Source organism: Mustela nigripes, chromosome 7, assembly GCF_022355385.1.
Source record: "Mustela nigripes isolate SB6536 chromosome 7, MUSNIG.SB6536, whole genome shotgun sequence".
NCBI classification, from domain to species: Eukaryota; Metazoa; Chordata; class Mammalia; order Carnivora; family Mustelidae; genus Mustela; species Mustela nigripes.
Window position 1 is genome coordinate 86,299,709 of NC_081563.1, and position 15,722 is coordinate 86,315,430.

At 49.2% G+C, this 15,722-nt stretch overlaps 1 protein-coding gene across 3 annotated transcripts in view; it reads right to left on the bottom strand.

Moving 5' to 3' along the window:
- UXS1 (UDP-glucuronate decarboxylase 1) overlaps positions 1–15,722 on the bottom strand; it is a 90,236-nt gene that overhangs the window by 14,495 nt on the left and 60,019 nt on the right. For all 3 annotated transcript variants that reach the window (XM_059406377.1, XM_059406376.1, XM_059406375.1), the window contains 3 exons: positions 15,067–15,126; positions 12,092–12,213; positions 2,705–2,824 (listed from right to left, as the gene is read on the bottom strand). In XM_059406377.1, coding sequence (XP_059262360.1) covers positions 2,705–2,824; positions 12,092–12,213; positions 15,067–15,126 — 302 coding nt within the window. The remainder of the gene's footprint in view (positions 1–2,704; positions 2,825–12,091; positions 12,214–15,066; positions 15,127–15,722) is intronic.

The window sequence follows — 15,722 nt, forward strand, 5'->3', positions numbered from 1 at the left end:
CTTGCTAAATTAAACCAAGTGTTCCCGAAGTGGGGCTGGACTGAGAGTCACGACACATGGCCCCCTCCTTCAGAACTTCTCCACAGAGCCGTCTGACAGAAAGTGATGCCATCTCAATGGGACAGCAAAGGATGAAGGGTGAGCGGCTTCATCAAAACACTGAGGGGACAGGGAATTCTGTGTGACAAGAGGGACCACACATTTCTGAAAGGCCTCCCTGAGGACTCCTGCCACCAGAGGCGCCTAGAGAAGATGAAATGCGGCATGTTTTAGACTAGCTGCGGCCCTGCACAGTACCAGCCACCCGGCTCCTTGGTCCCCAGCAACGAGGCGACAACACATGAGTTATCACCTGCTGCCCACAATGGGTGCTTTCTTGGGCGGGCCCACCTGACCCCGGGGCCCTGGCTGCTGCCCAGGAGGCAGTCAGTCAAGAAGCCTCAGAAGGCTTTTACCAGTTTGCCCTGCAAACAAAGCAGCTCTGATCGAGGAGAATTAGTGAGGGCAGTGGCTAAGAAAGCTCCGGGAGCGTCCCTGAGGGTGAGGAATTCTCCACCAAGCAGCTGGGCTGCAGAAATGCTTGGGACCCAAACAGCAGGCAGAAGGGGACATGGATGAGGGGGGCAGTTTCGCCTTGCAGTCACACTACGACCACTGCTTCCAGAAGAAGCCCCAGAGCACTTGTGCTCCTCAAAAAGGCCAGCGGCCACTATAGACCCAATCCTCAGCTTGACCAGCATTTATCACATGCTGCCTGGGTGCCAGGGACCCTCCTGGCAGCTGGGGACACAGCCATGAATGAAACCAGTTCGTGATTTCAAAGAGAGGGATTGGGGGCTGGGAAAATAGTGTTTCAGGCGCTGAGAAGTGGAAAACAACAGAAGGCATGGTTAGGAGGGGTAGAGTGGTGACTAGACATCATCACGTACAGAATGGCCAGTGCTCCCCTAATGAGAGGATGACTGAACAGGGGGATGCCTGGAAAACGCATGCTCCTGGGACAGTGGGAGCAGGGTGCTGAGCTTACAGAGCAGCAGGGGCGAGTCTGGGGTGCACAGGGAGGCCCGTGAATCATGCTCCAGCAAAGGGGAAAACCCCCCAGAGCTGGTACTTTTCTTCAGAGGCTCCCCTGGCTGCTGGGTGGAGAGCCCCCGACAGGGGGAATGAGTGGCTAGGAGGCTGGGGCAATAAACTGGGGGCTCATGGCAGTGAGGCCTGGAGGAAATGGGAGAAGAGGTGGACAGGGCCAGATCCTGGATCTTCTTAGGGCAAGACTACCAGGCTATATACCACTGCAGCAGTATGTGGTGTGAGAAGGAGAGAAGTCAGGGTGACCATGGCATGGCCATCTGCAGGCCCTGAGGCTAGCAGCTGGTAGGGGGAGTGGAGAGAGGGGCACGGCACTGGCACAGTGTGGTGGGGTTCGGATTCACCTCTCCCCTGCAACGTGTTTGGCAAAGGTCGCCTAGAGCGTGTGTCTTACCCTGGGGTGTGGCAGGGGGCAGACCATATTGTAACAGGCTAAGCTTTTTGTTCTGAATTGGCCTCGGGGTAGCTAACCCACCCAAGAAGAAAGGAGCACCACGGAGAACTGTGATCAAAAGCGGCCACCGGCGGCCACCGTCTGGCCACATGAGCTTGGGTGACTCCTCCAGCCTCTGCGCTTCAGTCTCCCCATCTAAACAATGGGCTAATAACAGAACCCGGGCCCCACACATCTGCTGTGAGCACTAATCGAAGTGAATTAATGGACGTGAACATCACTGAACAGAAAAGAGTAAACTTACTCTACAGAGAGACAGACAGGCGGATGTATATGGACGCAGAGCTCTAACTTTCGCCTTTGGAATCCCCTCAGCTGATGAGCAAACCCTCCTGGGGTTTTAGAGTAACAAGATGGGAACAAGTATATGGATGCCAGCCCAACACTAAGCCCAAGAGGACACAGAGCCCAGAGGGCTGCAAGAGGACGCGGAGGCAGACAGGAGGAGGAGGAACGAGAAAAGCAAGAGAACAGAGGAGCTGGAGGAGGAGAGGAAGAGAGCAGCCAGAATGCGCAAAACCACAGAAAACCAACCAAACTGAATCAGCAAATCCTTCGTACAGCAGGAGGGGGCCACTCCTCCCCGAGGAGGGGACAGGGGATGGTGGGGACGTGTGTGGAATGGGCTGCCTACCCCAATGTACCTGAACCACTGACCCTAGACTATCAAGGTCCAGAACCTGGGCTCCAGAAGGCTCCGAGGTTGACTGTGACCAGCAGAGGGCATGCTTCTGGGCATCACCAAGAAAACCACCAAACCCTGCCCCTGACACCGCATTTCTCAGCAACCTGAGGGGTTACTGAGGATACACCTGGCCCTGGCTGCAGCTCATGGGCCAGGAGAACATCTGGAAAGGTCTTTGCCAGCAGGCTGGTGTGAGCAGACGCACGATGAGGCCTGGTCTGCATGCACCAGGCTGCAGCCCAAGCACTAGCAAGGCCACCAGGGCTCCATTGCTCCTCTTCTGGATTCCAGCCCTGTGCCTTCCTCCTTGTCACTAAGGGAAGTGGGATGGACCCAAGGCAAACGGGCAACCTCAGGAAAGTAACTGCCCAAACCAAGAGGCACTGCTCCTTTGTCGCTTGCTGGCAGACGGCCAACTCTTTCTCTACCCCACCGACCCCACACCCCTCTACCCGTACTCTGAGGCTGGTACCTACCGTAAGCGGCTCTCCCTGCAGCGCCTGCAGGATGAAGTTGCTGACGACCCGGCCATCGTTCATGTGCATGCGTGGCCCAAAGGTGTTGAAGATCCTGGCCACGCGCACTTCAACGCCTTCCTGGAACAGGAGAGGAGGGTGTGGGATGCATTCATTTCACCTCATGTTTCCAGCACCTGGACCGTAAATAAGTCTGAAAATGCCCTGCTTTTCACTCCCAGATGAGAGAGGCTCTCTGGCTGTGTCTATACAACACGTTCACTAACAAATCTGAGTACGGCACAGAGTTATACCAAACTCGAATGTGTCCCCGATTCCACGCCCATCCAGCCACCAGCAGAGAACCTGAGAGGCAGCAAACAGTACAAAGGAAAGAAATGTTTGCTGAACACTTTTTCCCCAGTAAATAAATATCTATTTCCCAAATAGGACCATGCCTTGCATACTCTTTTATAATCTTCTTCACCAGTCAACAGTGATTTTAAATGGCAATGAATGTTTAGTAGCTGATGCAAAGAAAAACAAGTAAGGTCTTCATCCTGGAAAAGGAGGGACATACATGCATTCTTAAAGAGGAACACTGCCCTACATCCCCAATCTGTTCCAATGGGAAACAGACTTGTTTTAGTGAAAAACTAAAGACAATGCAGCGCCCCCTACAGGCTACTGGCTACGAGGCCCGGAGAGATGGGTGCCAACATTGAGAGCAGCTGTCTCTACGTGGTTGGATTATAGGTATTTATTTTCTTTTACGTGTTTTTTATATCTTTTTTTGTTACAATAAATATGCATTACTTTCGTATCAGGAAAAGTATATTTCAAAATATGTAATAAAAAAGTAGGCTTTTTAAACCCCCAAAGCCTTCTTGAAATTCTCTCATGCAATTGTTAATTTCACAGTCTGCTTCTTTATGAACCAAAAGTTTACACACTCAAGTTTTTATCACACTCCAAACTGGTAGACTTTCACAGCGTCCATGTGTCTGATCTGTTTCACCCATCAGACTACGGATGTGCATTTTCCAGGTGTCGAGGGCAGGCAGGATGGCAGGGTGAGGCCCAGGGGCTCGTGTGCTCTCCAGCCCCACTTCCCCTAGCTCCGCCGTACTGCACTTGGGAAAGGAGTGGTACTCCCATCACAGGGGCTCACAAAAAGCCAGTCCCTGCATAACCCTTGGCACGGGCCTTGTAGTGAGAAGCAGTGGTTGCTACTGTTGTCTCTACTCATCCAGAAAGTTTTCTTTTCTAATTCTACCGCTTCAGGTCTGGCACAGGCTGGGGTCTGAAGGACTCTCAATGAACAGGGCTGACTTAGCACAGACTCTTCCACCGGTGTAATGAGTGAGAGGTGACAAGATACGTGTCTCAAGGACCCATGCGGCCTCCGTGTGGTTGGAGGCACCCGCTGGCCACCTCTGCCCCCAGAAGCCTCACCTCTGCCCCAGTTACTAGACAAACACGAGCAGTTTTTACGGGCACCGAGATCTGAAACGGTCGGGAAGCATGGATCTAGCATACAGTTAGCTCACTTCTAGAAACCAGACGGCTATATTTTTGCTGATGCCTCCCAGCACTGCATTATAATGCTCCTGAGAGCTATTCGGAGTTTTAGGATTAAGGAATGAACTATAATCCTAAATCCAAGATTAAGTCAATTTGTTTCTCTGCCGGACTACTCAGAGAGTATTTCCAAAATGGGGGGTGGAGGCGAAAGCAGAGATACTGATCCCAACAGAAAAGAACTCAAAAAGTATCCACTTGCATTTCATTGTTAAGATGAAGAAAGAATTAGAAGTAGATGAATAGGGTGTTACTCCAGAAAAAGACTGGAAACCTCAACAAAGTTACAAGAGTCAAACCAACATGCCCAGCAGGAGGAAGCTCAACGAGCTATGCAAGGTTTGCAACCAATCAAATGCTTTCCTCCTCTGGACTTGTCTGTCCTCCAGAACCGCCTTCCAGAACATGGCCTCATAGAAGTTGCATTCTGCAGACATAAACTGGCCAGCATACATGGACTTAAGTTTGTTTTGGTTTTCCCATTTGAACTGTGAACTAGGTGTTATAGGACAACGTCTCAGGACCAGCACAGCTGCTGGGATAGCTGCCACGCTTTTCTGACCACTCCAGCTCTCAAACTCAAATGAAATAAACATAAACCCAAGGCTCCCTCAACTTAAGACCTGCTCTCCTCTCACACTCTGGCATCTCCTAGAGTTTGTGTACTGCTTCATCAGGACACAAAGGCCACCCCCATTCAGCATGCACAGTTCAGCAGCCCTCATCCCCTGGGATCCTGCAGGGGCCCCAAGTAGGAGGACAGACCCGTCAGCAGATACTGGCACGGACGCTTATGGTGGCAGCCCAGTGGGTGTTAACATCCACACTTTGGAGGAAAGTATAATGACTCCCCATCTCAGGCCTGAAGAAAGGGTCAATGTCTGACCAAAGCCTGCTTCCCTGAACAAAAACCCAGTAGGTGCCCAATAGGCGGTGATGTCTCCTCAGGGAGACCCTCCTCTGCAGGACCAATGAGCAAACACATGCGCCAACTCTTTATCTCACAGTCAACGTTCCATCTGCTGGGAGAAGGGTCCTGCCAACTACCGGGCTGGTGCATCTGAGTTTCCACCATGGCACAAGACCAGGTCTCTGCACACACAACACTGATTCAAGAAAGGAACTGCTGGTCATTAAGAATGGCTGGTTTTTAAAAAAAAAAAAAAAAAAAAAAGAATGGCTGGGTTTGACTGTGTCCATGGTTCTGTCCTGGGTGGGGATCAGGAGTCATTCACTTATGATTCCAAGCACCAAGAAGTTTTTATGAAGCATCAGGATGATTCCTCCAAGTTTGAGGCACAGCAACATAGAACATACAACCAGAAGCAACTTCAGAGAAGACGATGCTCAGGGTGCCACTCCAGTGAGTGTATGTCAGCACACATGGGTAAAGAGCACGTGGCTTGCCTGATAACTGGGCTTCAGAAATGGTGGCCAGGCTACAATATTATACAACTGAAGCTGGGTGAGCTGCCATCGGAAGGTCTCCTTCCCTATTTCTAGTGCCCAGAAACAGGGAGGGGTTCGGTAGGCCGGCCTGACTGATCAGCCGACAGTAACCCAAGAGACACAGTGATGTTTGGAACAAAGACTCCTCCCTCCGCAGACCTCTCCAGAGGACAGAAATGTCGCCAGCAAGGATCCAATGGGCTACCCTCAAAAGCTCGCTTTCAAGTGCAATCACTCCTTGGCCAGCACTGTCTCAAGCCACTGGACCACATAGAATGATCCCAGTCCCTGTCTTCACTATGGCAGGTGCAGGAAAATGGAACACAGGGGCCTCGCGTCGGGAGGGAGCAAGTGCTGACTGTCACCCCCTCTGTGGTGTGGGCAGCCTGCCCTGAAGGGGATACCTAAGGCAGGGATGGGGTCAGAGAAATAACCAAAAGCACTCCCAGGTCCAACAGGACTAACTTGGTGATGCTTCCATAATCTTCCCCACGCACTGGGACAAGGGCACACATCGCAAATGAGACCGTGAACACCGAACCATGTAATTCCCACATGGCCTCTCCTAAATGCATCCTAATGGGATCTGCTCCCTCCCTGGGGAAAGGTCAGAGGCCACTACAGAACACAGAGCAATCTTGCTGAGCATGATTCTCCAAGGTGCTAAAAAGCTGTAATCCACTCTCGGTGGTGGCACAGGGACAAGGCCATACCAGGTCAGGGGACAGCAGTTATGTGTCCATCTGGCAATCTCCCTCAACAACCCTGGTTTGGTCTTAACAATCAGTCCAGAGTGTTCGCCACATGGCAGGCTAGGCCAACACTCACACCAGGGCCAAGAGAGGTCAAGTACTACTCTACCAGTTTCTAGGCGTGGAGGGCAGGTGCTCAGTGAGCAAGCGGCAGAACTGGCAAACAAGGCGACTCTGGGACGTCACCCCAACCTTCAAACATTTGACTGGAGAGCTGCTTGTTGAATATCTATTTTTTGAACTAAAATAAACATACCAATTATTTAATTTTTCAAAGTATTCCGATGCCAGGAGCACCTGGGTATCTCAGTAGGTTAAGTTACTGCCTTCAGCTCAGGTCATAATCTCAAGGTCCTGGGATCAAGCCCCGCATTGGGCTCTCGGCTCAGTAGGGAGCCTGCTTCCCCCCCTCTCTCTCTGCCTGCCTCTCTGCCCACTTGTGATCTCACTCTGTCAAATAAATAAAATTTTTTTTAAAAAAGTATTCTGATGCTGGAAGATAAAACAAAACCCTTGAGACCCCCAAAGTAGATGATTTCTGAGTTTTCTGGCTTTCTGCTCTGCTAGTCTACGGTTTTATGAAGGGTGGCTTGTTTTGCAGACCCATCCCCGTGGGTGGGCCACAGATCCCAGACAGTCCTACTCATGCAGGGCCAGGAGCTCACATGCACACCAACCACCGAACACAGCATGCAGACAAGTCCCCACATTTATACAAGTGCTGCACCCAAGGGCACAGAGAAAGTGCACTTTAATTGCTCCCTGGCAAGTTCAAAGGACAGGTTTCTCCTGGTATCTGAAAGTCACACATTCCTATGAAACCCTTCAGAAGCAGGAATGATATATAAAGAAGCAATCACCATCAGCTTCTATGGAAAAAATTTTGAGCTTTCCCAGACCCCCAGAATAGCCTCTCTTAGGGCTTTTCTGATACTACAGACACATCTTGCTAACATGAACAGCATCAGTCCAGATTATGCTCAGATGCTCACAGACACGCAGGTCAGAGCTCTGACACCAGGCACGATGTTGAGTGGGGCTCCCGGGGATGCGGCACAGGGTGTCACCACCTTGGTAACGGCTCACTGCAAAACAAACTTTGAACACTAGCTTCGCTTTTCACATATTTTTGTAAAGGTGACAATCCTCTTTGGTTCTGTCTCATTCCATTCCCTGGAAGACTCACGGGACCTTCTCTTTCTGTGAAGGACGTGTTTGGAAACGTGTATGTGGGACAGATTTTTCTGGGAAATCCAGTTCTATTTCAAATACGTTAGGGTATTTCCATACATGAAAATGATCTCAGAATTCCGAGAATCCTTTGGAAAAGGGAAAATCTTCCTTTAGATCTTCAGAAAAGTTCTTTAGAAACAGATCTTTAAAATCTTTAGAAAAAGATCGTTCATACCTCTTTTCTTGACTACATTCTCAAACCTTATACACTGCATTTATTCAGAGTAAGATAAAAACCGCATACCATATGCAGTCTTCACAATGAAGTGACAACTTACACTTACGAAAGATGTGTCATGTATAAAAAAGAGCTAAAGTTATTAAAATAACTAATTAAAAATATGCAAAGGTTGATGGTTTCCCATTCTCGCTGGTCATTCTTTTTTTTTTTTTTTTCATTTGCTTCCAGACACACAGCCTAAATTGTACACCCAAAGCCTTGAATCTATCCTGCTATCCCTAAAGGCTGAATATTCTAATTATGAACAGAGCACGTCACAACACCGCTCCCCGCTAGCTACCCACACTGTTCTAAGAAGCAGCTGGCAATTTCCGAGTAAACCTGTGTGGACTACTGGCTCTGGGTGTCCTCACTGCCCACAGTCCTTCAGAGGAGCACCAATGTCCTTGGACTTGCAGCTGCATCATCTCTAGCTGAACCAAGCTTCCTCACCTGCAATGCCCCACCAGGGCCACTGGCAGCTAGGCAGCCAGGTGGGGGTTCAAACTGCACTTACTAGCTGAGGAGCTCAACACAAGTTTTGCAGCTACTTTCCCACCACCTTAAAGGGGTCATGAGAATGAGGTGAGGTTCAACAGATTTGCCCTATAGGCTGAGCCCTAACAGAGGCCAGTACCCCATGGGCACTCCTTGCCCACAGGGTCCAGGTCCTCTGCAGCACCTACTGCAGCCCAGCACGGCACAGCCTCCAGACTGCAGGGCACCCTGCTGAGCGCTCCGAGTCCAGAAGAGCTACATCCACTAAAATGAGAGAAGCAAGGTTAGAGTTCTGAAAATCAGGCACTTTCCGGTGGGAACCCCAAAGAGGGTCTGATTTGCCACAGACCAGGCCATTCCCAAAGAGGCCAACCCTGACCACCCCCCAACCAGGCCACACCCAAAGGGCCGACATTGACTCCCCAACACCAAGCCACACTCAAAGGCCAACACAGACTCCCCAAGACCAAGCCACACCCAAAGGGCCAACCCTGACCCCCCAAGACCAGGCCACACCCAGAAGGCCAACCCTTAATCACCCTAAGGCTAGGTCACTCCCAGAGGGCCAACCCCATGTGGGCAGGAGGTGCTCGACCCACTCTTTCTGACAGCTAAGACAAAATCCTGAGTAAAAGATTTGTTTTAATGATGTAAATGTTTACATTCTCACAATCTTCACAGGGTGGTGTTTATTTTCCTTTGTTTTGTCCTTATTTTCATCTCCAGATAGGATTATGGGTAACAACTTCTCTTCCTTCCTACGCATGTGTGTTTTCTTACTGTCTGTTCCTGCCACAGAGCAGGAACGCAAACACCTCTCAACCACAGGAAATGCAGCCATGTTTTTTTCCACCTCCTCACCAAGGATCCAGCCTAAGACAGAGAGAGGATCCCAAAGGGGCCTGGTCTTGGACCCAGGGCTTTCCCTATAAGGGAGCATAGTATTTGTAACACAAATACTAGGGGAGGGACAGTGGGAAGCCCGTGCTGCGCCTTCCTCACAGACCTCTTTAGAGCTGTGATTCAGGCAAGGTCCCAGTGACCTCTGTCCCAGCCCACCACCCTTGACCATGTTGTCCCCACAGAGACATAACCTCCACCTGTCTGCTGGGCCACCACCAGAACTAGAAATGATCTGGTCCCTCCCTGACCTAATGGCCATGTCGAAGGAGCAGGAGCAGTGCTACTGCATCACATCAGGTCAGAAGTACCAACTCACCATGAGGGGCAGGTGGCATTTCCGGACAGCAGTGACCAGAACACACCCCCAGGCAGACACGAGTCCCTGGGCAGGTGTGCTGAGCAGTGTGATGAGACTGGATGGATCTACAGATACCAGGTGCTATCAGCCTAGACCCCAAGCTCCTCAAAAAGCACAGAGCCCTGCTTCCCCAAGGCTTTCTCAGACCTAGGACCATCCATGCACTTCTCCCACATTCAGAGCCCTCAGTGTCCCAGGAAGAACCCAATACTGACTTGACCACCCTCTGACTCTCCCATCCACGCAACAGTCGTCTGTTCGGGCCTCCTGTATGTGAAGCACATGCCAGACATTCCACAGCAGAGGCAGTAGTCCGGGGAGTGACTGTTCTTCCCAAGGACAGCCCCTGCTATGCAGGGACACCCTTGTGTCGGCACTCTTATCAGGGACACATAGGCACACACCAACTGTATACACAGGAGCTTCTAATGGGAACATGACTTTATAGTTTTCCGGCCAATGCTGCCTCTGCCATTAACCTCCCAAGACCTCTGTGGGCAGAAAGGTAAATGCCGACAGATCCAGATTTTTCGAGATGCTATATTCCTGAGCTCATGAGCCAGCTGACGTGTGCAGATGCAGCGCTGGTCTGTGTTTGAAAAAAGCACCCTGGCTAGTGCCCGGGTGTGTAGCACAGTTCTTGGCATACAGTCAGTGCTCAATAAATGTTGGCTCTACTATTACTAAATACTACGATTACCGTGAGCACCTACCCTGAGGAAGGAGGTGTTCTCCAGAGACTCACTAAATAAAAACTAAGAGATCGGGCACCTGGGTGGCTCAGTGGGTTAAGCCGCTGCCTTCGGCTCAGGTCATGATCTCGGGGTCCTGGGATCGAGTCCCGCATTGGGCTCTCTGCTCAGCAGGGAACCTGCTTCCCTCTCTCTCTCTCTGCCTGCCTCTCTGTCTACTTGTGATCTCTCTCTGTCAAATAAATAAATAAAATCTTAAAAAAACAAAAAACAAACCAAAAAAAACCCCTAAGAGATCAATTAAAATGTCCTATTTGCCCACCAGCTTTACCCTATATAAAAACTAAGAAATACCACAAGACTGAAAGCACAAGTACACAGTTGAGAAGCACAACAGTCTTCAAACCTATTCTGTAGTAAAATGCAACACGTGCCCCCTTCAAGCCTTCAGGTTAGTTTTCTCAAGCACCAACATATCCAAAGGCTGATCTCCACATCTCAGAGACCTTCTCAAACTGTGGCATCAAGTATTCTGGGCTCAAGACTGATAAAGCAATGTCCTTTCCAGAGCTCATTTATGCCTCTTAAAATAAATAGATAATAACAAGCCGGTGGCCCAAAGTAGCTTAGAAAGCAATTAGTGTTTCCTCTGGCTAAGAGAGAAGACAGAACAAATAAACACCTCCACTGGCACAGTATCCTGTGTCTCTAATGTTGGTATTTCATTAAAAATATGAGGAAAAAAGCTCCCAACAACTCTCTTCTGAGAAAAAAAAAAAAGACGTTCAGGGACTCTCAGTGGCAGGCACATTGACATGCCTCTTCCGTCATGCAAAACACAGGGCTGTCTGAATCTGAGCTCACCTGCACGCAGGACCCTCGGCCTCAGAATGCTGCTCCCAGGGACAGACATCCAAATCTCCAGGTTCTAGGAGCACAGGCCACACCAGCTGACTCCAGTCCGCAATGATTTGACCCCATGCCCCTCCCTCCCCCAACCAGAGGGCACGTCCAAAAGCTGGTCCAAGCTCAGGGACGGTGACCGAAAAAAAAAGACAGGCTAGTCTGGGCCTTCGCCTGCAGTCACAGTGCTGTGACAGAAGGGTCACAGGTCCAAGGCACACGGAGGCAGAGCCAGGGTGCCTGACACTCCACCTCTTCTCAGTCTTGTGGGCTCCTTCTGCTACAGCATGTGGGTGAGCAGATCCGCAACATGACATCATCCATGGGAGAAGCCCCCCCGGTGTGGCAATATACAATTAAGAAATCAGAAAACAGTAGTAAATAACTATAAATAATCCCTAGAAAGATTCAAATTAAAGAAATCATAAATTCATTTTTATATCTATTAAATAAGTCCAAAAAAAAGTAAAAAATAATAATAACAATAATAAAGTTCACTGATTTGGAGGCTTCAGGAAAACAGAAGCATTAACTGCTGGTGGGCAAGCAGGCAATAGAGAAATGTACCTTCAGAGCCATGCAACAGCACTCCTAACTGAAACATTTATCTCCACGGGAGATTGTTTTTTAAAAAGGACATACACAGGAAAAGCTGTTGACAACACTACTCATTTACAAAAGTGGGAAACTAAGCTTCCCCAGTCACCACTGTCAGGCGGACTTAATCACGGCATTTCATTGCCATATCGCCGCTCTGAGTTTGATGGAACAGGCGTTCTGCGCATCTACACCCCAAACCCCCAGAACCCAGTGCAATACCTGCTTCATGTAGGCATAGCACATGGTCTCAGCAACGCGCTTCCCTTCATCGTAGCAGGCTCGGGGTCCTATTGGATTCACGTGGCCCCAGTAATCTTCACTCTGAGGGTGGACTTCAGGATCTAGGAGTATGGAAAAGTCTGTGTTCATCAGGTTCATATGCATTCTCAACGATGAATACTTATGATGCTCAAGATTGTTCCAGAAAGACCAAGGTAAACATTTACACATGGGGAGATACCTATCAGTGTGGGACAGTCCATTCTCCCAAGTTCCAGAGTGACATGCTGCTCTTACCTCTCATATTAACTAAGGATGGTGTTTTACATGGAAAAAAAAAATAAATTAAAAGACCAAGGTCTCGGGGCGCCTGGGTGGCTCAGTGGGTTAATCCTCTGCTCAGGTCATGATCCCAGGGTCCTGGGATCGAGCCCCGCTTCGGGCTCTCTGCTCAGTGGGGAGCCTGCTTCCTCCTCTCTCTCTGCCTGCCTCTCTGTCTGCTTGTGATCTCTATCTCCCTCTGGTCAAATAAATAAATAAAATTAAAAAAAAAAATTTAAAAGACCAAGGTTTCTCAAATTCCAGCTTCTCCTCTCCCATAAATCGTTCTTAACACTTAACAAGACTATAATTAACTGTAATATATGTGAAGAGATATATGGTTCCACTTTATATTTATAAAATACATAATTATAGTAAAGCATTGTACTTACTGAAATGATTTTACGAGCATCTCTGCAGAACACAAGAACTTTCCCATGTGCCAACAACCCAAGAACAAACTTGAGAGGCTCACTAAGAACCTCAGTGAGACGATTAGTGTCTTGGTCAATGTAGGTAGAAGGACAGAGTGCCGTAAGGGCTGCTTGTTTCTTTAGCATACATTTTATATTTCCCAATTCCTGTCTTTCGGGTGTGTAAATCAATCCCATTTTACAATGTGCCAAGGGAACAGACTATTTAAAGAAACCGAGTAACAAATTCTTTTGTAACGCAAGTATATTTTTGGAATGTGAATTAAAACCTAACGTATATGGTACATACGGCCACACTTAAAATGTATAAATCTTTGCCAAGAAATCTGGACAATGTACAGGGACTCTATATGATACATTCAGTTCTTACTTATCTTAAAGCCAAAATCTGACTACAGCTCATGGGGACAACAGGACCCACGCAGGACAGAGAAGTGAACACACAGGTGCCTGAGCCAGCCGGCCCCCTTCAGGAGGCTGGCAGCCCTCTGCAGTGTGACAACATCAAGGCACAGATTCTGACCTCTTGAGCGGCTGCTATGGTTTAGAATTCTCTTAAGAAGGAGGCATAGTTTTTCTGCAGGATCAGGGGGAGGATCCATGGGGAATATTTCCCAAGAGAAGAAAACCAGTGACTTAATTTCACACAGATATAACAGATGATGAAGAGCAGACCTTTTCTGGGGATTTCTGACAAGAACTGGGCCTTCTAGACTCCAAAGAGACCATCCTAAATTTAGCAAATGGCAAGAAACAGAAGATCAGCCACACCCCTGCCTCTGCCCCTCAATGGGCACGCCCAGGCTGAGGTGTCCAGATGCTCAAGTTCAAGAGATGGTTTTATAAAGTCCCCACATTGTCATTATAAAAGATCTGGAGTCAAAATTGACTTCCAATTTCTCAGCATGTTGTGAGGCTAACCCACCAAGCCCCCATTCCACGATGCGTCCGTTTACTGCACTGATCAAACCCCAGAGCCGGCCAGTTACACCCTGGGGTCATTTAAGAACCTTAAGGAACACAAAGTGTCTTCAAATACGCAGATAATAAATAAGGAAGAAAGCTGGGCATGGAAAAACACGTGACTGTGTCCTCTTGGACCAATAAGAGGAGTACCTTCATATTTCAGACATTTAAAAAGCTTCAGTCCTTTGAACTCTATCAACACCACTCCTCTTGTGACACAGGAAGCAAAGGGGAACCCTCCCATGCTCTATAAAGGGAAACACACCAATCCCTTGGGAAGGCTGGCTCTGGGAAGGACAGGAAGGGGGAAGGCAAGTCCACTCAATGCCTGTTCCAAAAGCAACAGGGCGAACAGGTTGGCGGCGGCTGCTTTTAACTGCCCAGATTTCAAAGTGGATGATGCTGCCGCTTTTCACGGGGATTACAAAGACTAGACCTGCACTTAGCAGAATTTCTGTTTCTATAATTTTTTTTCACTTGATTTCCTTATTTAAAAAAACAACAACACACATCTCTTGCTATTTTGTCCCGACTTCCTCACTTCTCCACCCAGAATAATGATGCGTAGCAGACGAATTACACCACGTCAGAGTCCAGCTTTCCCTGCGTCAACTGAGCAGATCTCCATGATGCTGCAGTAGCTGGTCTGGAGCCGAATAGAAATCAACGTGAACTGCACTGCAGCCCTCGCCCGGTCCGAATGCTGGGCACCTTCACAGGCCTCACGGCTAGGGAGGGGCTACAGGTTGGCAAAACACACTCAGGCATTTTCTGGCACTACCTACTTAAGACTGTTCCAGAAATCACTATACAACAGGTCAGGCAATCAGCACCTCTCTGTGTGCCAAGCGAGCGAAGGCCAACCTCGGAGATCTCGGTGGGGCAGGCTCACCACACCCACTCCTCACATCGAAGAACAGGGATCAGCTACACCCACTGGCAAAAGAAATCCCTGACCAATGATCTCTGGGGTCCTTTCAGAGCAGACTGGGAAAAATACTTTGGTGGGTTCATCCATGGTGGGGCCTTAATGGCTGGGGGACAGGATGGGGTCCTCTGAGAGTGTTCTTCCGCAGGAGGAAAAGGGGTTCAGTCCACTGAGAGCAGACATGGATGGCTGAGCTCGGAAGTCTCTCCACTGCCTTGTGCACATACAGGGAGAGCAGACAGGGCCTTCTTACAGTGGAAGCCTGGACTCATTTTTGCTTCCTTCTTCACCCAGAGCCAGTGCCCCTGTAGGGCCCCCCGACTCACCTCCATACACCTCCGAGGTAGAGGCCAGCAGCAGACGAGCACCGACTCGTTTGGCCAGTCCTACAGAAAGCAAAGATACAGTCAGAGAGGCTGTCAGCTTCGTGGAAACGAGGGGATGACACGGGCCTGCTCATTTTTGTAGCCAATTTATGCAATTTTTTAGTAGGAATCATATCTAATCATTTGGGCACTGTGAACCATCCCCTCGTATTGCACCTATGTTGGCACCAAAATAAAAACAAAAACAGTAAGAAAAACACAAATGAACCCTGAGAAGCACAGTATTTAGTCGGATAGCGTTAAGTGGAGGCAGGGCCAAAAATCAGTCTGTTAGTTTGGGAAGATGTGGATTCAGGGTTACCACTGATAGGCAGAAGGCAAGGCCTTTTGCACCCTCACTTCCACTGCCCCCCTGCAAGTTGGTCTACCTGCCACTTCCTCCACAGGTCACCAGGCACCTGAGGGTGCCCGAGCCAGTCTCCTTACTCCCTGGCCCCTCTAGCCTGTCCTCCTGCCTCCTTCGAGGCTCAGCGTCAGTAGCTCCTTCTCCAAAGCAAGTCTCCACGTTCTCGTGTCCAGCTTTGAACTGTGTCCTGTATGAGACCCCTGCAGGGAGAATAGGCTAGAACATCGTGCTCTATGGTGGTCTTGTAAGT